This window comes from Centropristis striata, chromosome 16, assembly GCF_030273125.1.
Source record: "Centropristis striata isolate RG_2023a ecotype Rhode Island chromosome 16, C.striata_1.0, whole genome shotgun sequence".
Lineage (NCBI taxonomy): Eukaryota > Metazoa > Chordata > Actinopteri > Perciformes > Serranidae > Centropristis > Centropristis striata.
Window position 1 is genome coordinate 36,041,271 of NC_081532.1, and position 27,802 is coordinate 36,069,072.

Here is a 27,802-nt window from a genome sequence, read left to right on the forward strand (position 1 = left end):
TATATATAGATAGATAGATCTATATCTATATATATATATATATATATACAGAGAGAGAGAGAGAGAGACGGAGAGAGAGACAGAGAGAGAGCGAAAACAATCATTAGAAAATATAGGCAAATGCTGACGTACATCATCAATTCCTTAATTATAAAATAGGGGGAAACTTCTCACATACAAAATAAAAAAAATACTTAAAAAATACATTTAAAAAAAAGTATGAAAATTAGTCTCATCCTAAGCAACAAACATAGACTTTGTGTGAAATCATTGGGCATCATTTATTTTTTATTTTTTATGTTTTTGTAACAACCAATTGGCAAATGTCACCAAATGTGTATTTCACATCATGAATTGGTCATACAGAAGAGATGATATATGTCAATTTTTTACAGGTGCTGCTCTGCTTGCTGAGCTCCTTTCTCTTCAGTCGGACTCAGAGACCTCATCCATGGAGGAGGATGCAGAGAAATTGGGCTAAACCAGCAGGTCTGTAAACACAGAGAGAGGATGAAAAATGATTTGATGTCACAAGTCTATCACAGACAGACAGACAGGTTCCTCCAGGTGTGTCCTGTCAGGTGAAGATCAGCGATCTATGGAGAGTTCAAAGTTTCCTGAAACAAATCCACCTTCTACATGTCAGGATGTCAATATTGTTCTGGATAACTTTACAGTTCAGTCTGATGGAAAACACTGACTGTCACTGTGACAGAGGAAGGAACGTACTGGAAACATTACTGTCAGAGATGATGATACTGATGGGCTTACCTGAGCAGGTGAGATTCAGCAAGGACGAAGAGAAATTTGGCGCTGCACACTCTCTCAGAGCAGATCCAGACTGAACACAGTCAGACCTGACCCACCATGCAGGTTTGAACGAGGACTCTTTCTCTCCAAAAGAAACAGCAGCGCCACAGTTCAGCTCTCGACATATAACAGCTGCTTTCTTCAGGTTCCAGTCAGAGGGTCTCACTGGTCTCAAGTCTCCATTAAGGTTCAGCTCCAGTGTTCCTGCACAGCGACTGTCTCCTCCCACCAACCTGACAGGCTCTAAACAGAAACACAAGAGTCATCAGTAAAAGAATAAAGTGAGTTTGATCAGAACAGAAATGAACCATATCAAGGCTGCAGCTCCTCTTCTACCTGAGCAGGTGAGTCCAACAGCTCTGCCAGGTGAGCAGGTGTTTCTATCTGAGCCTGAGCTTCTACAGTCCAGGAGAGCAGACTCATCTCCTCTACACTGGAACTCTTTGGTCCACATTGGAGCCTCCACTTCTCCATAGAGCGCCCCCTGGAGGACCAAAGGAGCCCCACACCCAATTTGCTTACAGACCACCTCTGCATCCTGCTGGTCAAAGTCAGTTTCACACACTGAGGACCAGCTCTGGTTGGACTGGCCAGACTTCACCTCCAGTCTGCCTGAGCACAGACTGGTCCCATTTACCAGTCTGACGGAGTCTGGAGAGATGAGAGAAGAGAAACAGAGAGAGATAAAAGACACCAGACACAGAATAAAAAGATGTCATCAAACAAGAATTCAGTGATTCTAACTGGGCTCAGCACAATTCCAACATAAGTTCATCATCAACAACAGAACTCATCTTTATAACACTACAGACTATTGTTGGACCACATTTATGCCACCGATGGACTTTGTTCATTTGTGCATGTTGAAATGATTTGTTTCATATGTACGTTTATGTCATGGGCTCTGGTGCAGCACGCCACGCCCCCTCATCAGAGGAGATGCTGCACCTGCAGAGCTCAGCTGGAGCTCATTCAGAGCTCATCAAGCTCCATTTAAGCCTCACCAGCCCAGCACCAGTTGCCAGATTGTCTTTGTACCATGCAGAACTTTCCAGCGATCTTTCTCGGTTTGACTTCCCGGTTCCGATCCCGTCGGTTCCTAAATCCGTCTCCTCGTCTCTGCCCCGGTAAACCTGCCTGCCTTCCGTCCCCGACTTTGATTCCAGCCTGTGTGTTTCCTGGTTTGATTTTCACTGTTTCCGTGTTGGTGTCTGCTGCTCCGGCTTCTCTGAAGAGGATTACTTGCTGGCTGTCTCTGGAGTTTTTTGAGGAACTCAGTGTTCGACAGGCTTACCCCGCCGGTTCATTTCTAAGCCGTGGACAGTCACTACTGAACTCGCCTTCCCTGCTTCAGAGCTTTGCTTGGGGCTTTTGTGTTTCTGCTACATTCAGAGACTTAGTTGCCTGTTTATTGTTTCCTGTGTTTCCTGCTTTGTGTGGAACAATAAAAGACAAATTGAGACCTTGCTCTCAATCTTGGTTGTGCTATATTTGGATCCTGCCTGATTCACGACAGTACAATCTGGCCAAGAATGGATCCAGCACACAACCCTTCCCCGCTGGATCATCTCCAACAGATTGAGGGCTTTTTCCAGCAGCATGAGGCCATGATGTCTGCTGCCACCATGGTAGCCAGGCAGGCCGCGGAGGCTAATGCACAGATGCTAGCGGCATTAGCTGAGCAGATGAGACAGTTAATGGCGCAACTAACTAACCCTACTGCTCACACCCCGGCAGCTACTGCAACACTGGCATCGGTGTCTCCCCCACTCTCCTGTTCTTCTACCGAAACCCCGGCGGGGGACACCAGAGCACTACGATGGCGACCCGGAGACCTGCAGTGCCTTCCTGACAAGCTGTTCCCTGCTGTTCTCCCTCCAGCCTCGCACTTTTGCCTCGGAGCAAGCAAGAGTCGCTTCACCATCAATCATCTCACAGGAAGAGCTCGCCTGTGGGGAACCGCTGAGTGGGAGAGTCAGTCCCCAGCCTTCTCCTCATTCCAGGCATTTGCTGAGGAGCTACGCAAGGTTTTCGGCTTGGCGGCTGTCAGATCTGACACTGCACAGGGACTCATGGACATGCGGCAGGGAGACCGCACAGTGGCAGATTATTCGATTGATTTCCGCACCTAGGCTCGCCAGAGCAAGTGGAACTCTGAGGCGCTAATAGACACCTTTCTCCATGAACTAGCGGACTATATTTAAGACGGATTGGTCTGCCACACAGTTCCGCCTACACTGGACAGGATCACCGAGTTGGCTATCCAGATCGACCTGCGCTTCCAGGGGCTCATCAAGCTTTGTTCGGGACTTTTGTGTTTCTGCTCTCTAGACTCTAGTTGCCTGTTTGTTTCCTGTGTTTCCTGCTTTGTGTGGAACAATAAAAGAGACCTTGCTGTCAATCTTGGTTGTGCTGCATTTGGATCCTGCCTGATTCATGAAAGTTTATCTTGGTGCATTCAACACCTGATTTAGTGCAGCTGCTCATCAGACATCTGATACTATTCTAGCTGCTGCATGTGTCTGTCAACCTGCTACATTACTGTCATATATTACGTCATAGATTTTCTTACCAGAGCAGGTGACACCCAGAGATGAGGGAGAGGAATATGCTGTTACACACTCCCGCATAACAGATCCAGAATGAACACAGTCAGGGCTGATGGACCACACAGGTCTGTCTGAGGACTCCCATTTCAGTCCTACAGAGAGAGTAGAACCACAGTCCAGCTCTCTGCAGACAGCAGCTGCTTCCTTCAGGGTCCAGTCAGAGTCACCCACTGTTCTCCATTCTCCCTGTTTCACCTCCAGTGTTCCTGCACAGCGACTGTCCCCACCCACCAATCTGGAAGGCTCTGAACAGAAATAAGAGAGTCATCAGTAAAAGAATAAAGTGAGTTTGATCAGAACAGAAATGAAAGCTGCAGCTCTTCTTCTACCTGAGCAGGTGAGTCCAACAGCTCTGCCAGGTGAGCATGTCTTTCTAGCTGAGCCTGAGCTTCTACAGTCCAGGAGAGCAGACTCATCTCCTCCACACTGGAACTCTTTGGTCCACATTGGAGACTCCACTTCTCCATAGAGCGCCCCCTGGAGGACCAAAGGAGCCCCACATCCAAGCTCCCTGCAGACCACCTCTGCATCCTGCTGGTCAAAGTCAGCTTCACACACTGAGGACCAGCTCTGGTTAGACTGGTCAGACTTCACCTCCAGTCTGCCTGAGCACAGACTGGTCCCATTCACCAGCCTGACAGAGTCTGGAGAGATGAGAGAAGAGAAAACAGAGAGAGATAAGAGACACCAGACACTGGATAAAAAGATGTCATCAAACAAGAATACAGTGATTCAATCTGGATTGAGTTCAATTCCAACATTGCGAGCCTCTTGACTTGTGTCTTTTCTTGGAGTGGGAAATCAGGGCTAAAGTCATGTAGGGAGAACTTGGCATTATGTTAGCAATGAAACAACCTGATAGTAGTAACCAGTATCTTTGAACGCTGTCAAGCTGAAGTAGTCCTTTCAGGCTGGTTGATGGTTGCCCAGGGGACTTCTGAAGCAGACATTGGTTATATTTCTAAATCTTGGTGCGTTCAGCACCTGATTTACTGAGGCAGCAGCTCAGACAGTTTGCTGTCATTCTGTCTGGTTCTTGTGTCAACTTTGTTACATTAAAGTCATAGATGATGAGACTAATGAGCTTACCTAAGCAGACGAGATTCAGGATGACGGAAGAGGAATCAGAGTTGACACACTCTCTCAGAGATTTAGACTGAAGACAGTCTGACCTGACCCACCACACAGATCTATCTGAGGACTCCTCTCTCCTTGTTACAGAAACAGCAGAGCCACACTCCAACTCTCTGCAGGCAACAGCTGCATCCTTCAGGGTCCAGTAGGAGAAAACATCACCCACTGATCTCCATTCTCCTTCATGTTTTACCTCCAGTGTTCCTGCACAGCGACTGGCTCCTCCCACCAACCTGACAGACTCTGCACAAAAACAAGAGAGTCATCAGTAAAACAACAAATTTAATTGAGAAAACTTTAGACTTAAACTTGACTGCTGTTATTAAATGTCTTTTCTTTCTCCATTTACCTGCTGGGTTGTCATTTCCTTCAGCCTGGAGTCCTGGAGAAACACACAAATATTTCAGAGAAATACACAAATATGTTTATGAAAGTAGCAATTTTCATAAAAAATATTTTGATGTTGTTACACTTACACATACAGACAACTTAACTCTAACTTACAAATTACGTTTCACCTCCATTATGCATGGGGTTTTGAGAATTCCCTGCCACATCCTGAGTCACAAATGCATTTTTAAAAATGTGAATTTTATGTAGCCAATCGGATGTCTCTGTTCCAGCCAGTCACTTCAAAGGATAGTTAGGCATTTTGGACATTAAGTTGTATGAAATACTTGTCAGTAGTTCAGTGGATGCAAAGCTTTTATATTACTTTCTGAGCTTTTGCCTATTTAGGGAGCTGTCTGTTTTGTTTGGTAGATTTAGCTGAATCTTATTTTCCAGATTGTCTTTTGTTTGTTATTTTGGCCTTGGAGACCCTGAAGATTTAACTGCTTCCTTTTTTTGTGTTACTTATGCAACCCAGGTCCCATGTAGCTAATAATAAAGCTAGAGTGGTTAATACTATGAGACTGGGCCTGGGCTCGTTGTAGGAAAAAAATCTTCATAAAGTTAAAGTTTTTCTATTTTTATTTATCATGGCAGCGTGCGTCCTCCATATATGTGAGCTGATTTAAAGGTTCAATTGAAGTTTACATTTACATTTACATTTAGTCATTTAGCAGACGCTTTTATCCAAAGCGACTTACAGGAACAGTAAAAGCAAACAATCAAGGTATAGTGCAATAAGAGCTATTAGTGCTAGTGACAATTCTTTGAGGAGTAGACTTATCATGTGGTCTAGGAGAGAAGATGCTCTCTGAAGAGCTGGGTCTTCAGGAGTTTTTTAAAGGTAGAGAGGGACGCCCCTGCTCTGGTAGGAACCGGTAGTGTGTTCCACCAGCGGGGAACAAGAAGTGCAAAGAGTCTGGATTGCCTTGGACCAACGGGGGGCAGAGCCAGGCGCCGTTCATTGGAAGAGCGCAGCAGTCGTGAGGTAGCAATACAACTGCATAATAAACATAATCTTTAAATCAGAGTCCTACCTGAGCTTAGCAGCAACAGCAACAGCGCCAATATGTGATCCATGTTCAGGTAGACTGTGTCTCTGCTCTGATCAACACATATGCTGTCCTCAGTGTGTATATGTGTACTGGAAGAGGAGGAGCCTTCCTGGACTGTAGTTTTTATTTACACTTGCATTTTTGTGCAACTTTATGTGAAAGCTGCTAAAAAATCACACATTGTAGGACTTTAGTCTGTGTCAACATGACAAGAAGGGAAGCTGAGATGTTCCTATCAGTCTTTTTGTTATTTCCAATAGCTGTGTTAACATCAGCAGGGAGTCATTCAGAGAAGACTGAATTACAACTAAAAATGATACTAATTGGGTTAGTAATTAACCCTAGCCCTTTCAATAATGTTTTTCAAGTAACCACTCAGTGAATCAGAATCAGAATCAGAATGACCTTTATTGTCAATTGTTCAGAGTAACAAGTACCATTACAACGAAATTAGCCATCATCCCGTCCGAACGTATACAACACACACACACAATAAGACAGAGGTGAACAGGACAGGAAGACAGGGAGAGAAGAGAGGGAAATACACCACACGTAAGGAGAGGAAAGGAGGAAAAAAACAATGAAAAGAACCTCAGCAACATAAGCATAATACACTTTCACAACATGAACAGACTTATAACATGCCACAGGGGAAGGGGGGGGGGGGCAGCATAGCCAGGCGGGTCTGCGTCCAGCGCTGTGATAGCTGCAGGATCGAGGGCCGCCTGGCTATGCTGCCCCCCCCCCCCCCTTCCCCTGTGGCATGTTATAAGTCTGTTCTGTCTCGCTGGGGGTACGAAGCGTGGGTGGGGAGGGGCTGTGGGAGGTTGAGAGGGGGGAGGATGGGGGGGAAGGATCTAGCTACATTGCTCAGCTGGGGAGATTAGCAGACAGCCTTGAAGCCAGAGGCTGTTGTTTGGGGAAGCCACATAAGACTGGAATTTGGACTGTGGGTGAAAGTGGCAGCGATTTCTGCTACTCATCCTCTCGATGGTAATAATGTCCCTGCCAGTCTCCGGGTCGATCCAGTCACAACAACATCAATGGATAATGTGCAGCACAGTTTGTCAGAGTCCAAGGTCTGACCAACAGTCCAAAAGCCAAAGATATTCAGTTGCTGATCTCTGCAAGAAGGATCTGAATCTGTATTGTATCTGTACTGTAACACGCGCCGTCATATGAATGTACCATGTTGCAGGAAAATTTTAAAGTAGCAGAACATGAAAAACACTCAAACTACAACCCGATGACACTGTCAAAAGCAGTGCAATAATTTGTTAATCCTTTTTGTCATATGTTCAATAGAAAATTGAATAGGGCCAGGACATTATAGATCCAGTCCGATAACTCGTTTATTGGAAATATACACTCATTCTGAATGTAATACCTGCAACATGTTCCAAAAATTTTGGGACAGTGAACTGTTTCCCACTGTGTTCCATCAGATGGTCTTTTATCAACACTCACTCAGGGTTCTTGAACTGATGACACAAATTATTGTAACACTCTACCATTCTAACTTGATGTACAAATTCAGTTTCTCAACAGTCACACAATATCACTGAAATAGTTAAATAATGTCAGAGGAGGAGCCCTCTCTCTTGACCTGCCTTTCCCTGGATGTCCAGGAAACTTTACTGTCAGAGATCATGATGCTGTGGGGCTTACCTGAACAGGTGGGATTCAGGAAGGTGGAAGATAAGCCTGATCTTATACACTCCTTCAGAGATCTAGAAAGAACACACATCCACTGGCTCCACCATGCAGGTCTGTCTGAAGACTCCTCTCTCTCTTCTACAGAAACAGCAGACCCACAGTCCATCTCTGCAGGCAATAGCTGCTGTCTTCAGGGTCCAGCCATAGTAAACATCACTCACTGGTCTCCATTCTCCTTCATGTTTCAGCTCCAGTGTTTCTGCACAGCGACACTCTCCTCCCACCAACCTGACAGGCTCTGAACAGAAACAAGAGGGTCATCAGTAAAAGAATAAAGTGATTTTGATCAGAACAGAAATAAACCAAATTAATGCTGAAGCTCCTCTTCTACCTGAGCAGGTGAGACCAACAGCTCTGCCAGGTGAGCAGGTGTTTCTATCTGAGCCTGAGCTTCTACAGTCCAGGAGAGCAGACTCATTTCCTCCACATTGGAGCCTCCACTTCTCCATAGAGAGAGCGCTAGCTAACTAGCTGGATTAGAGCAATTATTCTTCTAAATGAACGTTTGACTCCTCAGAGTGTCTTTTAGTCCAAAACTAGTTTTCTTTCCTTGCTATTTTTCTAAGCAGATAAGCAACCCAGAATAACAATCTGCTTTTAAAATGACCCTTTAAAACTCAGCCTTGTGTTAAAATGGTTTAAATTATTTTACCCCATCATCAAGCTATACTTGATACATCATAATTGCTGCATTTCCATTATGTACTTTTCCCTCTAGTGAGCTGCTATGGGTGTGACTTGAAAAGAGAGGATCCGCCCAAGATCCGCCCAACTTCACTGGTTAGTGGCTCAGGTAGCAGCTTAGAAAGTACCTGCCTCGGGTATGTACTTTCTGAGTGGCCACTGAGCCTCTACTCACTAGTCGGCACTGTTTGGATGCGGTTGAGGCGGCGATTTCATGAATGCACTGCTCGTTAAGAGGAGTAGGAACGAGTCTCCAAAAGTCTCCAATAACACCAGAAAAAGTCACTCAATTTGTTTTATTTATTGGTTTACTTAAAAAAAAAAATATTACCATAACTTAAATATTGTTAGGTAATCAGTTACAGCAAACATTTTGAGTATTTTCAACTAATCAGGTTTTACAGTGCTGTATTGACCTGAAGCTACTCCTGTGTTGTGTGCTAAGGATCATGGTCCTGTTGGAAAGTGAACCTTGGTCCGGATCCGTTCAGCTTTCCCTCAACCCTGGCCAGTTTCCTAACCCCTGCCACTGAATAACAGCCCCAAAGCATGACACTACCAACACCATGCTTCACTGTTGGTATGGTACTGTGCAGTTGATGAGTGGTGCCCAGACATGACCATCGGAAATTGAGGCCAAACAGTTTAATCTTGGTTGCATCAGACCAGAGAATCTTGTTTCTCACAGTATGTCCTTTAGGTGCTTTTCGGCAAACTCCAAGTGAGGTTTCTTGTGTCTTTCACTGACGAGAGGTTTCTGTCAGGCCACTGCCATAAAGCCCATATTGGTGGAGTATTGCAATGATGGCTTATTGTAAGTCGCTTTGGACAAAAGCGTCTGCTAAATGACATGTAATGTAATGTAATGGCTGTCCTTCCGGAAGTTTCTCCTGCCCCCACACAGGATCTCTGGAGCTCAGCCAGAGTGACCATCGAGTTCATGGTCACCTATCTGACCAAGGCCCTTCTCCCCTAACCTCCAAAACATTCGGAGTCCTTTAATGAGTTTGAGAGGAAAGACCCCAGGGAGCTAACATGCTAACTTAGCTCCTGTGGCGCCCTGATGTCTGTTTACCTTTTCCAGTGGGCGTGGCTTTCATAGGATGACGCGTGGCGCCCGGTTTGTTTACCTCTGCGGTGGGGGCGGGGCTAAGAGCGCTCTGTCTCTATAGAGAACAAACACCCGAATTTATCCAATTCTGACAGAGAAATGTCATCTTAGCGGATTGTGGTTGTGACGTTCTGAGTTACAGACTTTTTTTTTACCGACGGAAAAAGAGTTTCTGAACCCAACGGCTTCACGGAACGGACCTAAATAACTGTAGTTACACCGTTCCGCCGCTATGTCAAATCACCATAACCGCCCGGCGCTGTTCCCGGGAAATGGAGAAGAAGAAGAAGAAGAAGAAGAAGCGGAAACGGAAATTAGGTCATTTTGTTTTGAAAAGAGGGAAATTTAAAACTCGACCGATAATCAGACGTAAACAAACAACCGGAATAAACCCTCAAAAAATGCCCTCAATCTGACACGTTTCATCCCCGAATGTAAAGTAAGTTCTTATAAAACTTCTCCCCGCCGATGTTTTGTCCCTGTGGCACGTTAAATATGCGTAAGATTAATAAATAGCTTGTTTTTGGCTGTAACGTCTGAACCTCACCGAGCTGCTTCAGATAACTGATTAGTTTATTCTGATGTTTTATGCTCTTAATACTTCATATAGCTACACACACACACACACACATGTATTTTTGTTATTATTATTATTATTAGTTAGCAACCCGCTGAACACTTTTCGCTCATATTCGACGTCAACTGTTATTTATTTTCTTTTCACATCACTTTGTTGTATTTATTTCACAGTTAGCTTAGCATAAAGCAGATATTACCGAGCTAGTTTCTAGTTTGGACATAAAACACTAAAACACATAAAACACTGCTTATACAACACTTAAAGCACACTTGTAGAATAGAAACATCGCGATAAAATACGAAGGAGATAATATTTAATTACTATTATAATCAGAGGTGGAAAACGTATTCAGATCTCTTAGTGAAGTAAAAGTACTAATACTAATATAACTACTTTATACTAATGATTTAGTGGAGTACAAGTATTAAGTTACAGAAAATGGAAATGCTCAAAAGTACAAGTACCTCAAAAATGTACTTAAGAACAGTACTTGAGTAAATGTACTTTTCCACCACTGAGTATTATGATACACAGTTATTATTCATAACTGGCGTAGTAGAGGTGTCTCAGTTATCTTTTTAATGCTTTTGAATCATTACATTCTGTCCGGTTTATCTATATTTATTAAAAAGACCAAATCTCTTGTTCAAACCACTGAATTGTAAATCTTTACTGTTTCATTATTTTTATTTACTGTGTTTTATATAGGGTATAAACAGGAATATAATTGGGTATATATATATATATACATTTATAAAATAATATTTATAATATATCAAATTATATAATTATAATTCAATAATACATATATATTAGGCATATTTGACTGTTGGTCAGACAAAACAAGACATTTAAAGTCATCGCCTGGGTCTTTTTGTGGTATTTTTTTAACCATTTCATAGACCAACTAACTGATTCATTAATCATGAGATTCGTATAAGCAATTATGAAAATAGTCTTTAGCTGCAGCCCTTAAATACTTGTCTATTGGAATGACCTCCTAGGTTCTTTAAGTGGTCTACAAATAGTTCATATCTAACATAATATAATATATAAACATCACACTGTTACTGTTTTTTGACATGAAGCAGGTTGTAAAACTGTCATACTTGTGTTTTCTGAATGTTTCACTGTTTTTGCATGAAAAATAAAATAGAATATATCTTTCACCAATCAGATACTGTGTTTTAAAGAGCCTCGAGCCTTTCTGAAATAATCTAGTCCAGATTTGAGTCTATGCACACTAGTTTTCTACCTGGACCTGGTCTAACCTGGTCCAGGTGTGAAGTCAAATCTGCCTTTTTTAATAATTGATTCATAGGCTTCAGCAGCATCACATATATTAACAATTAATTATTTAATAAGTAATTTATGTTTATTTTTCCAATTAATCATTTATTGTAATTCCCCTAAAATGATAGAAAATATATATATATATATATATTTTAAGTGTTCCTCACAGTTTCTCAGAGTAAAATATTTCACGTTCAAATGTTTTGTTTTGTTCGACCAACAATCCAAAGTTCAACATGTTCAGTTAACCGTGAGATCAAACAGCTTCAATAATATTCACAATTTATTTTGTGTTGATGGACTAAGTTACACTAATAATTACTGAGAGGCCAGAGTTATGGGTGGGTTGTGCATAGGGCTGCACAATTATTATTATTATTATTATTATTATTATTATTATTATTAATAATTAATTAATAAAATTGCAATATGGATGACTTCAACATCCAAATTGCAGGAGGGGAAATATTTGTTTAAGGCAAAAATTTGTAGAAGTAGAAAAGAAACAGACACCAAGAGCTGTGATGAGACGCTGACTCACTCTGGCTCCACATGCATTTCTACTTTTTTTTTTTTTTTTTAGATTCTTTTTTGGGCATTTTATAGCTTTATTGACAGTAGAGATGTTCGAGTGAAAGGGGGAGACAGAGGGGAAGACATGCGGGAAAGGGCTCCGAGCCGGACTCGAACCCGGGCCTCCCGCTCACGAGGACTGGGCCTCCGTGGTATGCGCTCTACCAGGTGTGCCACCGGGAACGCCCCATGCATTTCTACTTTTAATGGATAATGTTTCGGCAGGCCGGATCTTGGCAATCTTGAGTGTCAAAACATTATTGTGGAGCTGCAGAGATGTGTTGGCCTTCAGACTGAAGAAGAAGTCTTGTTTGGTTCAGATCATTGCAAACAAAATCACACTATGATCATTTTATTATATTTTCAAATGTAAATTAGAAAAATGAGGCATAAATGATAATTCCCTTCAGATATTGTGAATCACATCTCATCATCACAAAATGCAATTTCAGTCAAAAAAGTAGTTGGAATTCGAAAAACAAAATCCCGCTCAGAGACGCAGGGTGAATTTTTCATGGTGGAGCTGCAGGTTTGGAATCTGTTTGGTAGATTTGACCTCTGACCCCCAGGCCTGTCTGTGTCCCTGCAGGGTTGCTTCACACCAGCATGAAGAAGAAGTCGAGGGCGTCGCAGGCGGCAGGCGGCTGCAGCAGCCAGGACTGTGAGTGTCAGAGCTTCCTCCAGTTTAAAACAGAAGAAAATGTGAAGCATCGTCTTTTTTTGTGTGTAATTAATTATTCCACAAAAACAAAAAAGGAAGAAAAATATCCTGCAAACAACACAGACAAAATAAAAGAAACGATTTGGGCTGATATTAATTTTCATTATCCATTAATCTGCAGATTATTTTCTTGATTAACGTTCATTAAAGATGAAAGAAAATCCCTGTTTCCTAAAGTCCAGTTAGTCCAGTACAGTTAGTCCTCTTTTTATCCTTTCAAAATAAAAGTGTCCATTATCAAAACAGGCTTTTGCACAGTACTCTGTGTCTTTTATTTTACCCCTGTATGCATGCAGTGATTAATTGATAACGTTATAGATAATCGAGTTGGCAGGTTATTTCATGAATTAAATTAAAGATGAATCGATTGTCAAACTCGTTTAATCCATTATTTGGCTTTAGTCGTAGCAGCTCTAGAAATGATGACTAGTAATGTAGATAAAACATGGAGACATAAAGTTGACACACATTCAGACACCAGTGTAATATTTCTCTGTTGTAGATTTGACTGTGTGTGTGTGTGTGTGTGTGTGTGTGTGTGCAGGCTGTGCTCTGTGCAGGCTTGGGGACGATGACCCGGCCATGTTCGGGGAAAAAGTCACACTGGTAGAGCACAGACTCTCTGTTCACTACTTCTGTTTGGTAAGTCTGTTATTCAGCCTGGTGCATGTGAATCTGTGCATCCTGAACAGTGTGTGAGCTGCATGAATCTGACTGGAGACTCCTGTGGATTCAATGAAAGGATAGATCTTTCCACAGAATACTGACGGCGTGTTTCGGGACAGATGATTGTGTGTTTACTGGCCAGCCCTGCTGTGTGGTGTGTTTCATCAGTGTGTGTTGTGTCTCAGCTGACGTCCTGTGGCGTTTACCAGCGAGGAGAGGAGGACGAGGGCGTCTTCGGTTTCCTGGTGGAAGACATCAAACAGGAGCGCTGCCGCTCGGGTCACCTGGTGAGACATTTATTTTTTCATACATCTTTTTCTCTTTTCTCGCTGTGGGTTTTCTACCTTTTTACTGTGTGTTTGCTGCATGTTTTCTGTGAGTTGACCGTGCATTCACTGTGCTTTTACTGTGTGTGTTTACTGTGTATTACTGTGCATTTCAAGAGGTTTTCTGTGAGTTTACAGAGCATTTACTGGTATTTACCCTGTCTTTCCTCAGTGTGTTTACTATGTTTTTATTGTGTTTCCTCAGTGTGTTTACTGTGTATTTACTGTTTCCTTAGGGTGTTTCCTTTGTTTTTACTGTGTTTCCTCAGTGTGTTTACTGTGTTTACTCTGTGTTTCCTGTGTGTTTCAGACCTGTGGTTTCTGTAAGAAGAAAGGAGCATGTGTCGGCTGTAATGTCAGAAGCTGCAGGAAAATGGTCCACTTTCCCTGCGGGAGGAAATCCAAGTTTATCTCTCAGTTTACTGGACAATTCCCGTGAGTGAAGACATAAAACCTTTTGTTTTCCTGATGAAGTGGCTCGTGGCTCACAGAGAGCCGTCCACGCTGCTGTTACTCCACCACAGAAACATACAGACACAAACTGAAAGACTGTATTACTGTACAGTACTGTACTGTATTATACTACAGGGCTCTCTGCTGTCGTTTACCTGCAGTAAAACATTCAGAGAAAGTGTGTGTGGTCTCTGTGTCTCTGCCCAGGTCCTACTGTCCGGACCACAGTCCCACTCAGTCTCTGTGTGTGAGTTTAGACCTCAGTCTGCCTCAGTCCTGCTCCATCTGCCTGGACTCCATCGACCCCGTCCTGAGCTACTCCGTCCTCAAGTGTCCGTCCTGCCACACCAGCTGGTTCCATCGGGACTGTGTGCAGGTACCATTTTTATTTCAGGGAGTCATTGATCATGTTGCACTTTAACCTCTTCACGACTCAAGTATGCCAGCGAAAAGAAAAACAAACCCTCCGAAGTCGGTTGAATTTTAGCGAGGGGGGAAAACTAACATGCCAATTTTCAAAGTGTGTCTCTGTGTCCCCAGAAGTCTCCTCTTTACAAGCTCATGCTGTTAAGATGCAGTTTTCTTCCTGCAGTATGGGTGAATATCTGTGCATCATGGGGTCACTAAACAGTCTGTGAGCTGCATAAATCGGCTCTGACTAGAAAGCCGAGACCCTCGTGGATTCAATGAGCCCAATTTTCTTCATGTGTAAGGATGTCAGTCCCCATAGTAGCATTTCTTTGCAGTGACACACTTGAGCTGAGTGTAAAATGAATTCTGTGGGTACCCATGAGTCACTTTACAATCATGCCCGCTTTATGCAAATTCAGTTACAGTTTAATTTGGGGCAAGAAACAGTTTTTCTCCTGCAGTAAATGTGTTATTGTGTCCTCTTGTGTGTGAATCTTTGTGCATCCTGGGGTCTCTAAACAGTCTGTGAGCTGCATAAATCTCTAAGACTCTTGACCTCTGACCTCAAGATATTTGAATAGAAATAGGTTCTATTTGTACCCACAAGTCCTCCTCTTTACAGACATGCCCACTTTATGTAAATCAAATGTAGTTTTGGGGTAGAAACCATAAAGATAGCGAGATTCTCATGAAGATAGCGAGCGAAAATGACATGCAGAGTTCCACAGGGCTCCATTCTGGGGCCTCTAACCCATTGGTACCATCCACAATAATGTTCCAGGAGAAATGCAGTAAATGTGTTGTTGTGTCCTCTTGTGTGTGAATCTTTGTGCATCCTGGGGTCCTAAACAGTCTGTGAGCTGCATAAATCAGGTCTGAGTGTAAAGCTGAGACTCTTGTGGATTCAATGAGCCCAATGTTCTTCATGTTGATGATGTTAGTGGGTGAAACTTGAGCTCAGTGTATAAAATGAGCTGCTGTGACCTCTAGGATAATCACAGCCTCATGAAACTTTACAACCACCAACTAGAGACCTGGAGCATTCAGAGGATGGAGGGCTGACACACTAGATTCACTATAAGCAGCAACACAACACAAGTGCTGACAAACAATCGCACAAAATACACAAATCTACTAAATGTTAAAAGGTTTTGAAACCAGATCACAGCATGGACTTTTCTCTGCTGTTTGGAGTCTGAATGTGGGATTCTGGAGGGAGTTTTATTAAAACATTTTTATCATTAATCAAGTTCTGAAAATTGGTTTAATTTAGTACTAAATGTCTTGAACAAATGCTATCAACCCAAAGATTTCTGCAACAATTTATGAGACATAATCGATCATGAGAACTGACTTCATATTCTCATATCTTAATTAAGATATGTTAATTAACACATTTTATAAAGATTAATGACTAGGAACAGTAAATAGGTTTCAGGATTTCCAGGTGTGCACCACAGTTGACCTGCCTGTGTTTGTGTGTCAGCGCCAGGCCCACAGCGCCGGCCTCTTCTTCTTCAGATGTACTCTGTGTAACAACAAGGAGAGCTTCCAGGAGGAGATGCTGAGGATGGGAATCTACATCCCAGAGAGGTAACACCAGGCAGAGTTCTCATCACACCTGCCTGCACGCAAACGCCAACAATAACAAATGACAGAAGTTCTCCCTCTCCATCTCTGCAGAGATGCCTCCTGGGAGCTGGAGGTGGATGCGTATTCAGAGCTGCTGGAGGTTTACAAGCGCTGTGACGCCGACGCCTGCATCTGCAGCGACGGACGGACGCACTCCGCCAAGACTGGGTATCTGTGTTCACATGCTTCTGTTTCTACAGAATCATATCGCTCCTCTCTCAGCTCTGTTTCATCACTTAAACAATCATGTTATGCCTGCTGGGTTTCCCATTTTTGAATAACAACAAACTAGCACATAACCTAAAATAATATTTGCCGTGTTTCCACTGAGGAGTTTTTGGAATTTTTGGTTACGGACACTAGTTAGTTCCCCTCGGCCTGTTTCCATACTGGTCCTTTAGTAGCGGCTAACCAACGGAGTTAATGTGACAACAGACTGACGCGGCGAGCAACTTTGTCTCTCTAGCCCCTTCCATAGTGCCGTTTCATGCTCTGTAACGTCTCGTCTCCACTATGAACCTGCCCGAAGCGGGATGCCAGGATCAAATGATCCCACCAATTTCTGCCTCCAGAGGTCACAGAGGAGGAACATTGGTGGGACTGTTGGAAGCGGGACCACTGTGAACGGGCCATGGGGGCTAATGGGTCTAACCCACAGCTCCCACTTGGTCCAACAGTCATCCAATCACTGTTCACTTAGAGTATCCGGTGCTTGTTGTAAACATACGCTGGTCGCTAAGTGATCACATGCTGCTTCAGCACATACACACTGTACTGCTACATAGCTAACTGTTAGCCTGTTAGCACTGTGCTATAGCACAGCACTGCTGCTCTGACTATCGTCTCCAGACTGCACTATGAAAGGGCAGAATATTACTTTGCCTTCACGGGATCACTATGAACACCCGAAGGGGAAAAGCCGGCACAGATCTTTCCGGCAATATAGTGGGACGGCACTATGAAAGGGGCTTATATTTAGCAACTATTCAGACCCACTAGAGAGTCTTTGTCTCTATATTTAGCAACTATTCAGACCCTCTAGAGACTCTTTTTCAAAAAAGCGACTAGCAACAAATCTTGGGACATTTTCTGGTGTTATTGGAGACTTTAGGAGACTCGTTACTCTTCTTAACGAGTAGCAGGCGCCGTCCCAAAGCATCACCAGCGGCCCAGTCCTCCTGCAGCAGTCTCTCCCAGCTGCAGTCAGAGCAGGGGATGTTAACCCCTCAGTGTCCAGTCTGCACCAGTCTGCAGAATCACTCCTCAACCTTGTCCAATCAGCGTCGACTAGTCAGTAGTGTCTCAGAAAGTACCGACCCGAGGCAGGTACTTTCTGAGCTGCTAACTGGTGAAGTTCAGTGGATCCTCTCTCCCACTAGAGGGAAAAGTACTCCGCCTAATAATAATAATAAAATACTGAAATGATAATAATACACTTGACCACAGACCATGTTGTTCTTGTTGTTGTTTGTTTCCAGTTGGTTCGAGGTGATTCGCTGCCGGCTGTGTGGCTCCAGAGGGACTCACAGGAAGTGCTCCAAGCTGAGGTTGGAGTGCAGAAACTGGGTCTGCAGTGACTGCAAGCAGGCGACCGACGGGAGAGGTGCACTGGTTTTTAAACTGGATCCTACTGGTTTACTGGTTTATCCTGAGAGATTCAACCCGTTGTTTCGTCTTCATTTGGTTTCATGTGGGGCTGTTTTTTAAAATAGATTTATTGTAAATTTTGTGGTAATAGAGCTCTGTGTGCTTTTTCCCAGCCTCCCTGGTTGCTTCTCCTCAAGGAGGTCAGAGGAGGAGTCTGCTGTCCAAGCGCCTCCCGTCCCCCATCCACTCCTCCATCCACTCCTCCATCAGCTGTAAGAGGTACAGAAACCTAACACACCTCTCCTATCAGCTGGAAGAGGTTTCCTCCTCTCGTCTCCTTTCCTTTCTTGCTTCCTCCTCTCGTCTCCTTTCCTCTCTTGTATTCTCCTCTTGTTTCCTCCTTTCCTCTCTTGTTTCCTCCTCTAGTCTCCTTTTCTTTCTTGTTTTCTCCTCTCGTCTCCTTTCCTCTCTTGTTCCCTTGTCTCGTCTCCTTTCCTCTCTTGCTTCCTCGTCTCATCTCCTTTCCTCTCTTGTGTCCTCCTCTTGTCTCCTCTCCTTTCTTGTTTCCTCCTGTCGCCTCCTTTCCTCTCTTGTTCCCTCGTCTCGTCTTCTTTCCTCTCTTGTTTCCTCCTCTTATCTCCTTTCCTCTCATGTTTCATCCTCTTGTCTCCTTTCCTCTCTTGTTTCCTCGTCTCGTCTTCTTTCCTCTCTTGTTTCCTCCTCTAGTCTCCTTTCCTCTCTTGGTTCCTTCTCTCGTCTCCTTTCCTTTCTTGTGTCCTCCTTACTACACAACCTAACACACCTCTCCTCCAGCAGCAGGATCTAAGGTGATGAATTAATTGTTGTTAATAAAGAAATATTGTATATAATATCTAGAATGTTCCTTTAACCCCGCCCCCCTCCCTCAGACCGTCTCCACCTGTTGGGTGTGGCTCACCTGAGGAGATCCTGCGGGCGCTGGGGCCTCAGCTCCGCCCCCTCGGTGTGCAGGTGGAGGTGGTCGGGGGCGGGGCTCTGTCTGCAGGCGTGCAGCTGGTGAGGAGGGCTGACTTCGACCCCACACACACTCTGAGTGTCAGGTGAGCAGACCATGAACGCACCTTTCCTTCTTCTCAGCTACGACCAACACATTTTACCTCTAAGGAACCTTTTCTCTGCACTACTGTTATACTGTGGATTTCTTCTTCTTCCTCTTCCGGACGCAATTTCGTCCCGCTACTAGTCCTACAACTTGAAGAGTTGCAGGACAAATTATATATCAAAACGTGCGGTTTGATCAGGATCGGTGTGCTATTACTTTTCTCTACAGAATACGAATTTTTCACGACGTAAGCCCAAAATTTTGCATTGAAGTGAATGGGACGGCCGGAAAAAAAATCAGCGAAAAAGAACAATAATTGGAGATTTTTAAACGTCTACTTCTCCGGCATAATTTCACCTACAGACTCCATTTAAACTTTAAACAGTAGACACAAGTCTTGTGTATCGGTGTATTAATCCACGTTTAGATAGGTCATATAGTTTTTTATCAATCCCTGTTCAATGACGGTCCGTCACCTCTAAGTATTTTGTAATATCGTGAAGAAAAATTATCGCAAAAATAGCCTGAAATATCGTGATATTCTTTTTACGGCCATATCGCCCATCCCTACTGTCCGTCCAGGTTCAAAGACGACCAGCAGACCGCATTTCCCAGCAGCCTCGGGGACAGCGACACAGCCAGCCAGTACTTCCTGCAGCTGCTGGTGCAGCAGATCCAGGACTCTGTGGTGTTTGAGGGTCCAGACGGATCCAAAAACCTGGCGCTGGACTCCCAGGGTATGAATCATTTTATCTTTATTGTTTCGACCCGAGGTTAATCCGTTAATCCTCTGAACTCCCACGAGAAGTAATGTTTTAGTTAAAAAAAGAAAATTGCCATATTTCTTTAGTCAGAGGCAGTAAAACCAGAATTTATTGTTGGATTTCCAAATTTGAATAAATCACGTCTGAAAAAGTAACCAAATCTGAGTTTAAAATAGAAATACATAACAGCCTGTTTAGTCCCATTTAAAAAGTATTTAAAGTAAAGCAGATTTCTGTTTCTAACTTGTATCTGACGGCAGATTTTTGTTTCTAACTTGTATCTGACAGCAGATTTCTGTTTCTAACTTGTATCTGACAGCAGATTTCTGTTTCTAACTTGTATCTGACGGCAGGTTTCTGTTTCTAACTAAATTAATCTTCAGGTTCAAAGCTTTCAGAAGATGTTCACCACTACTCTGTTGCATTTATTGTTGACCTGCTATCCCCTTTAAACATCCACTGCCCACAACCACCAAAAAGGTCTTTGAACAATAACAGGCTAACCTGTATCTGACGGTTTCTGACCTGTATCTGACGGTTTCTAACCTGTATCTGATGGTTTCTGACCTGTATCTGACGGTTTCTGACCTGTATCTGACGGTTTCTAACCTGTATCTGATGGTTTCTGACCTGTATCTGACGGTTTCTGACCTGTATCTGATGGTTTCTTACCTGTATCTGATGGTTTCTGACCTGTATCTGACGGTTTCTTACCTGTATCTGACGGTTTCTGACCTGTATCTGATGGTTTCTTACCTGTATCTGACGGTTTCTGACCTGTATCTGATGGTTTCTGACCTGTATCTGACGGTTTCTGACCTGTATCTGACGGTTTCTGACCTGTATCTGACGGTTGCTGACCTGTATCTGATGGAAGGTTTCTGACCTGTATCTGACGGTTTCTTACCTGTATCTGACGGTTTCTGACCTGTATCTGATGGTTTCTGACCTGTATCTGACGGTTTCTGACCTGTATCTGACGGTTTCTGACCTGTATCTGACGGTTTCTAACCTGTATCTGATGGAAGGTTTCTGACCTGTTTCTGACCTGTATCTGACGGTTTCTGACCTGTATCTGATGGAAGGTTTCTGACCTGTATCTGATGGTTTCTTACCTGTATCTGACGGCAGGTTTCTGACCTGTATCTGATGGTTTCTTACCTGTATCTGACGGTTTCTGACCTGTATCTGACGGGTTCTAACCTGTATCTGACGGTTTCTGACCTGTATCTGACGGTTTCTGACCTGTATCTGACGGTTTCTGACCTGTATCTGACGGTTTCTAACCTGTATCTGATGGAAGGTTTCTGACCTGTATCTGATGGTTTCTTACCTGTATCTGATGGTTTCTGACCTGTATCTGACGGTTTCTTACCTGTATCTGACGGTTTCTGACCTGTATCTGATGGTTTCTTACCTGTATCTGACGGTTTCTGACCTGTATCTGATGGTTTCTGACCTGTATCTGACGGTTTCTGACCTGTATCTGACGGTTTCTGACCTGTATCTGACGGTTTCTGACCTGTATCTGACGGTTTCTGACCTGTATCTGACGGTTGCTAACCTGTATCTGATGGAAGGTTTCTGACCTGTATCTGACGGTTTCTGACCTGTATCTGATGGTTTCTGACCTGTATCTGACGGTTTCTGACCTGTATCTGACGGTTTCTGACCTGTATCTGACGGTTTCTGACCTGTATCTGACGGTTTCTAACCTGTATCTGATGGAAGGTTTCTGACCTGTATCTGACGGTTTCTGACCTGTATCTGACGGTTTCTGACCTGTATCTGACGGTTTCTGACCTGTATCTGATGGAAGGTTTCTGACCTGTATCTGATGGTTTCTTACCTGTATCTGACGGCAGGTTTCTGACCTGTATCTGATGGTTTCTTACCTGTATCTGACGGTTTCTGACCTGTATCTGACGGGTTCTAACCTGTATCTGACGGTTTCTGACCTGTATCTGACGGTTTCTGACCTGTATCTGACGGTTTCTCACCTGTATCTGACGGTTTCTCACCTGTATCTGATGGTTTCTCACCTGTATCTGATGGTTTCTTACCTGTATCTGACGGCAGGTTTCTGATCTGTAGCAGGTTTTCTGACCTGTATCTGACGGTTTCTAACCTGTATCTGACGGTTTCTAACCTGTATCTGATGGTTTCTCACCTGTATCTGATGGTTTCTGACCTGTATCTGACGGTTTCTAACCTGTATCTGATGGTTTCTCACCTGTATCTGATGGTTTCTAACCTGTATCTGATGGTTTCTGACCTGTATCTGATGGTTTCTAACCTGTATCTGACGGGTTCTGACCTGTATCTGACGGTTTCTGACCTGTATCTGACGGTTTCTAACCTGTATCTGACGGTTTCTGACCTGTATCTGACGGGTTCTAACCTATGCCCCGCTCTGTGTTTGTGCAGCTCTGCGTGACGACCTGTACTATGACGTGGGCTGCCTGCTGGCTCTGTCTCTGGTTCACGGCGGCCCTCCTGTGGGCTTCTTCTCCCGCGGCCTGTACCAGTGTCTGTTCAACTACCCGCCCAACCGCCCGCTGGCCGCCTCCCACATGACCCCCGGCACGCTCTGCAGCCGCCGCGTCAGCAGGGTGAGTATCCAGCGCCGCGTCTCTTCTCTTATAACCAGAGGGCCAGGGACTGATGGTGGATCGGCTGTTTCAGATGGCGGAGGCGGAGTCTCTGGAGGAGCTCAGAGAAGCTGCTGCAGCCAGCTGGGAGTACCTGGAGCTGGCTGGCTGCAACCGACCAATCAGCAGCCTGGAGCAGAGGGAGGCTCTGGTGGAGGATCTGGTCAGCTTCACCATGATCACCAGGATGCAGCTGCCACTGCAGAGGTAGAGAGGGTCCATGTGTTTATTGATGGTTTCAAGAGGGGAAGGTTCCTGTTTCACCAGGAGGGAACGAGGGCTGCAACCTCTGAACCCGAAGAGGTGCTTTCCATAAAAGATAGTTACAAATCCACTGTTTATTTTAAAAAAAGCTGTAAAAACAGGCATTATCATGAGAGTTTGAACTTTCTGACAGTCCTTGAACAGATCATCAGCTATGATAGTTACTGATAGAAAAAGTGACCAAAACTTTTTAAAATGTTGATATTTGTGTCAGAACCTCTTTATTCTCCATGAGTCATTAAAATAAAGTGTCTGCACTAACCAGATCCTGTTAAAAACATTAAATTCTCCTCAGAGACACTGAAGACATGATTGAGTAAGTTTGTGTGTGTGTGTGTGTGTGTGTGTGTGTGTGTGTGTGTGTGTGTGTGTGTGTGTGTGTGTGTTCCTGCAGGTTTCGTGAGGGCCTGCAGACTCTGGGTGTCTTTGATCAGGTGATTTTTTTAGTTTCCTCTGATGAACAGTAGTTTCCTGCGGCTCCGGCGGCGTCCTGACGGCGTTCTCTCTCTCTGAGCAGGTGCAGCTCTTCCCGGCGGCGTTCTTCGGCGTGTTCTGCGAGGCGGGCGACCTCACGGCTCAGACCGTCGCTCAGATCTTCACCGTGGACTTCTCTGAGCCGGAGGAGCGGCGCAGCAGAGAGACGCCCGTCTCCGGCTTCTGGAGGCACTTCCTGTCTGACTGTGAAGGTACACGAGTCCTCGCCACGACGACCAATGACATCATTCATCTCTCAAATACTGAAAGTCCTCTTGTCTCCTTTCCTTCCCTGTTTCCTCTCTTGTTTCCTCCTCGTCTCCTTTCCTCTCTTGCTTCCTTCTCTCCTTTCCTCTCTTGTTTCCTCCTCTCATCTCCTTTCCTCTCTTGTTTCCTCCTCTCATCTCCTTTCCTCTCTTGTTTCCTCCTCTCATCTCCTTTCCTCTCTTGTTTCCTCTTCCCATGTCCTTTCCTCTCTTGTTTCCTCCTCGTCTCCTTTCCTATCTTGTTTCCTCCTCTCATCTCCTTTCCTCTCTTGTTTCCTCCTCGTCTTTTTTTCTCTCTTGCTTCCTCCTCTCCTTTCCTCTCTTGTTTCGTCCTCTCATGGCCTTTCCTCTCTTGTTTCCTCCTCTCGTCTCCTTTCCTTTCTTGTTTCCTCCTCTCGTCTCCTTTCCTTTCTTGTTTCCTCCTCTCGTCTCCTTTCTCTCTTGTTCCCTCTTCTTTCCTTCCCTACTTCCTCCTCTCCTCTCTTCTCTTCTCCTCTCCTTGTTTCCTCTCCTCTCAGCTGGGAGGAGCTCCATCACCCTGCAGGACCTCCTTCGCTTCGCCACAGGAGAAGAGGAGCTCCCAGCAGATGGCCTCCTCCCTTCTCCCTCCATCTCCTTCCTCCACCCGACAGAGGCGGGGAGAGGAGCGAGGCGAGGAGTGAGGAGGAGCAGGAGGAGGAGCAGGAGGAGGGAGGTGCTGAGGGACGAGGGCCTGTTCCCTCAGAGGGAGCCTGGCTCCAGGCGCCTCCTGCTGCCCGTCTCCTCCTCGTACCCGGCCTTCAAGAGCTCCATGGAGCAGGCGGTCAGCCACCACGTGCACCTCCTCCTCCCCACTCACAGCTAGAGGAGCAGGAGAGGAGCAGGAGAGGAGCAGGAGGAGAGCAGGAGAGGAGCAGGAGAGGAGCAGGAGGAGAACAGAGGACGTCATGACCAGTATTTCATGAGGCATCTGTTCATTTTGAGCTCAAATATTTTATCGTCCGGCCAAAGCAAACTACAAAACTTTCCTTTTGAAGGTTGAAAAACAAGATCTGACTTTTGCATTGTTGCAGCTTTTTTCCTCTTTCACCACGTTTTGTAAATTCATAAATATCGTCGATGATTTTATAACCTTGTCTGCTTTTACCTGCTTTTTTTATTGTACATTGTTTTGTTTTTTACTTTTTATTGAAACTTGTGTTCATGTGGATGTTTTTTTTATATATTTTCTTTTTTTCTGGAAGCAATATTACAGTTATTTCTTATTTGAGAGGAGGAGCTGCACACATAAAATAATATGAATCCTTTTAATGGAGAACCAGGGTTTCCCATTAATGACCCTCAGATCCAAACACACTGCTGCATTATACCGTTCAGTAGCCGCGAGCTAACATTAGCTTTTAAAGTGGCTTCAGTCACACTAAACTGTGAGTAACTGCTTTGAAAAACTTCCTGTCGATAAGTGTATGTAGCTTTCAAAATAAGAGCACAGTGTGTTAACAGAATTTACAAGAAAACTGTCAAAATAAGATGCCTTAAATAAAATATACAAGAACACTTATTCTCCTTTAAAATGATTCTTAAAATATGCAATCATTAAGATTAGTGTATATAATGGAATAGTGGCATTACAATGTGTGAGAGGCACCACATTTGGGCTTTTATGGGGGGGGGCATGCCCCCAGACCCCCCTAGCCAGCTATTAAGCAACAATTAAAAATGACACAGTAGGATAACAGAGATTCTATAATACAGTATCACCTAAATATGAAAAATGTTATGTGAGGTGTTTGCTCTCATTTTGCTCTCAAGGTGCACAAGATTGATGCATTTCACATTGTGGGAAACACTGACGAACACTCATGAACCCATAATTTTCTGATTACCAGATTATTCAAGTGCTAATGTAAACAGCACGAACTGATTACAGGATGAAAAGTTGTTATCAAATGAGAAATTCGATAAACACAGCTGGCTTTTTTCCCAATATTTTGTTACCTTCTGTACAGCATTAATCTGGTTTCTATCGTTCTTTTACATCTGAAAATGTATAAAAACAGACAAAAACGCGATCGGATGCAGTTCTGTGGTTCAGGCAACGTGGCGAGAACTAATTTTTGGATGGATAGATATACAGTCTTTGAAAAAATGATTAGACCACCATGTTTTCTTCAATTACTTGTTCATTTTAATGCCTGCTACAACTAAGGGTACATTCATTTGTTTATTTAAGAGCTGATATCTAGACATTTTCCATGGTTTTATTGATAATCAAAATCATTCTGAAGAAAACCATGGAAAATGTCTAGATATCAGCTCTTAAATTAAACTCTTCTCAGCTGTTTTTGATTTTATCATTATATTTGTCCAAACAAATGTAACTTTAGTTGTTTCAGGCATTAAAATGAACAAGAAAGCAAGGAGAAAACAAGGGTGGTCTAATCATTTTTTCACTGTCTGTATATTCAGGACTTAAAGTATTCCAGCTCAGTGCTGGATCTCCAGCGTCGGATGTTCATTTAAATAAAACACAAACTGGACAGAAGAAACACACAGTGGTAGCTGCTGCAAGAAATTAAAAGAACCAGCTGCTTCTGCACGTTGTCATCAACTTTCCTAATAATGCTCTTTTTTGTTTGCCAAATGATGCAAATGTCTCCATTATAACCTTAAAAGCCATTGTTACGCCGTTATTATTGGTTTAAAGATGCCGTGTAGAAACTGATGAGTTATCACAGTATCTGAGTCTTTGTTTTTCTGTCATTCATTTTTCTGTCCCTTTCTTTAAATTTCTTGTTATTTATTCATTTTGTTTGCTGCACGTTGTTATGCATGTTTTACAGCTATAATTTTTTGTTTTGTCTTTGTGGATCATAAATGCAGAAAAAAAAGTTTTGTTGTCCAGATATTTTTAAGTTTAAGTTTAAATAACTGAACATAACTCACTGATTTTTGTATTTCAGGAATAAAAACAAACAGAAGAGCATAATGTGCTTCTTTGGCTGAAGACGCCAAACCTGATTCTATATATTTATATTTGATTATATCGAACGCCTGGAAGTTCTGCTGCATAAAGAGTAATATAAACATAATTTTTAAATCACTTTTTTTTTTAAATGCTTCATGTGGTGGAACCAAGATTCAAACATTTACAGGAGGCAAATAAAATCATACAAAAAGAAAATACCCGGCAATAGTATGATAAAGACAACATAAAAGATAAATCACTAAATAATAATTAATAATGATGAATGAAATAATGACATTAATGTGATGATGTGTTGAGGGAACATGAAGTTTTATCTGTGTTGCTCACCACCATTGCTGATGAAAATCTGTTGTTAACCAGGTAGCTGTAATTTCACTATAGTGCATGGATCTCCTCTTTGAAATCACACACTGTAGGCAGGTTAGAAATTAATTAGATAAAAAAATAAAAGTAAATTAAGATCAAATAAAATAAGATAAAAAAAATAAAAAGTTTTTTTAAAAAGCTTGATAAAAGAAACAAATGAGTAGAGCATGATAAAATATATATACATAATCATGAATTATCATAAGATATATATGGTTTTATATATATATATATATATAACGCACAGGCAGTCAATGCAGAGACTTTAAAATAGGTGTAATATGAGCTCTCTTTCTGGTCTTTGTCAACAGACGAGCAGCTGAATTTTGTAATAGACAAGCAAAAACCTTTTTGGAAACAGCGTCGGAGTGAGACATCTTTAATCTGTTGGTGTCTGGAAACAGCATCAGAGTGAGACATCTTTAATCTGTTGGTGTCTGGAAACAGCATCAGAGTGAGACATCTTTAATCTGTTGGTGTCTGGAAACAGCATCAGAGTGAGATCTCTTCAATATTTTAGTCTTTGGAAATAGCATCAGAGTGAGAACTCCTCAATATTTTGGGCCCAGAAACTGTCAGAGTAAGACTTCTTTAATATTTTGGTCTCTGGAAACAGCATCAGAGTGAGCCCTCTTTAATCTGTTGGTTTTAGGAAACAGCATCAGAGTGAGACCTCTTTAATCTGTTGGTTTTAGGAAACAGCATCAGAGTGAGACCTCTTTAATCTGTTGGTCTCAGGAAACAGCATCAGAGTGAGCCCTCTTTAATCTGTTGGTTTTAGGAAACAGCATCAGAGTGAGACCTCTTTAATCTGTTGGTTTTAGGAAACAGCATCAGAGTGAGACCTCTTTAATCTGTTGGTCTCAGGAAACAGCGTCAGAGTGAGACCTCTTTAATCTGTTGGTTTTAGGAAACAGCATCAGAGTGAGACCTCATTAATCTGTTGGTTCTAGGAAACAGCATCAGAGTGAGACCTCTTTAATCTGTTGGTCTCAGGAAACAGCATCAGAGTGAGACCTCTTTAATCTGTTGGTCTCAGGAAACAGCATCAGAGTGAGACCTCTTTAATCTGTTGGTTTTAGGAAACAGCATCAGAGTGAGACCTCTTTAATCTGTTGGTTTTAGGAAACAGCATCAGAGTGAGACCTCTTTAATCTGTTGGTCTCAGGAAACAGCATCAGAGTGAGACCTCTTTAATCTGTTGGTTTTAGGAAACA

At 43.2% G+C, this 27,802-nt stretch overlaps 2 protein-coding genes across 2 annotated transcripts; one reads left to right on the forward strand and one right to left on the reverse strand.

Moving 5' to 3' along the window:
• Nucleotides 1-254: 254 nt before the first annotated feature.
• LOC131987826 (scavenger receptor cysteine-rich type 1 protein M130-like) lies at nt 255-6,101 on the reverse strand. The gene is made up of 8 exons (XM_059352700.1): nt 5,981-6,101; nt 4,903-4,935; nt 4,509-4,796; nt 3,749-4,063; nt 3,383-3,664; nt 1,147-1,461; nt 772-1,053; nt 255-491 (listed from the first exon to the last, which is right to left on the reverse strand). Exons 1-8 carry the CDS (start codon nt 6,021-6,023, stop codon nt 478-480), a joined length of 1,572 nt encoding a protein of 523 aa, XP_059208683.1. The 5' UTR covers nt 6,024-6,101; the 3' UTR covers nt 255-477.
• A 3,470-nt stretch (nt 6,102-9,571) lies between these two features.
• Nucleotides 9,572-26,313, forward strand: g2e3 (G2/M-phase specific E3 ubiquitin protein ligase). Its single transcript, XM_059352693.1, is given in 19 exon segments — nt 9,572-9,948; nt 12,545-12,616; nt 13,221-13,318; nt 13,528-13,629; nt 13,979-14,103; nt 14,329-14,497; nt 16,019-16,125; nt 16,216-16,332; nt 17,643-17,767; nt 17,925-18,030; nt 18,660-18,830; nt 19,415-19,569; nt 22,024-22,208; nt 22,282-22,454; nt 22,906-22,945; nt 23,029-23,197; nt 23,770-23,888; nt 23,891-23,943; nt 23,945-26,313. Coding segments are annotated over 18 exon segments (2,220 nt in total). The 5' UTR covers nt 9,572-9,948; nt 12,545-12,561; the 3' UTR covers nt 24,096-26,313.
• Nucleotides 26,314-27,802: the final 1,489 nt, after the last annotated feature.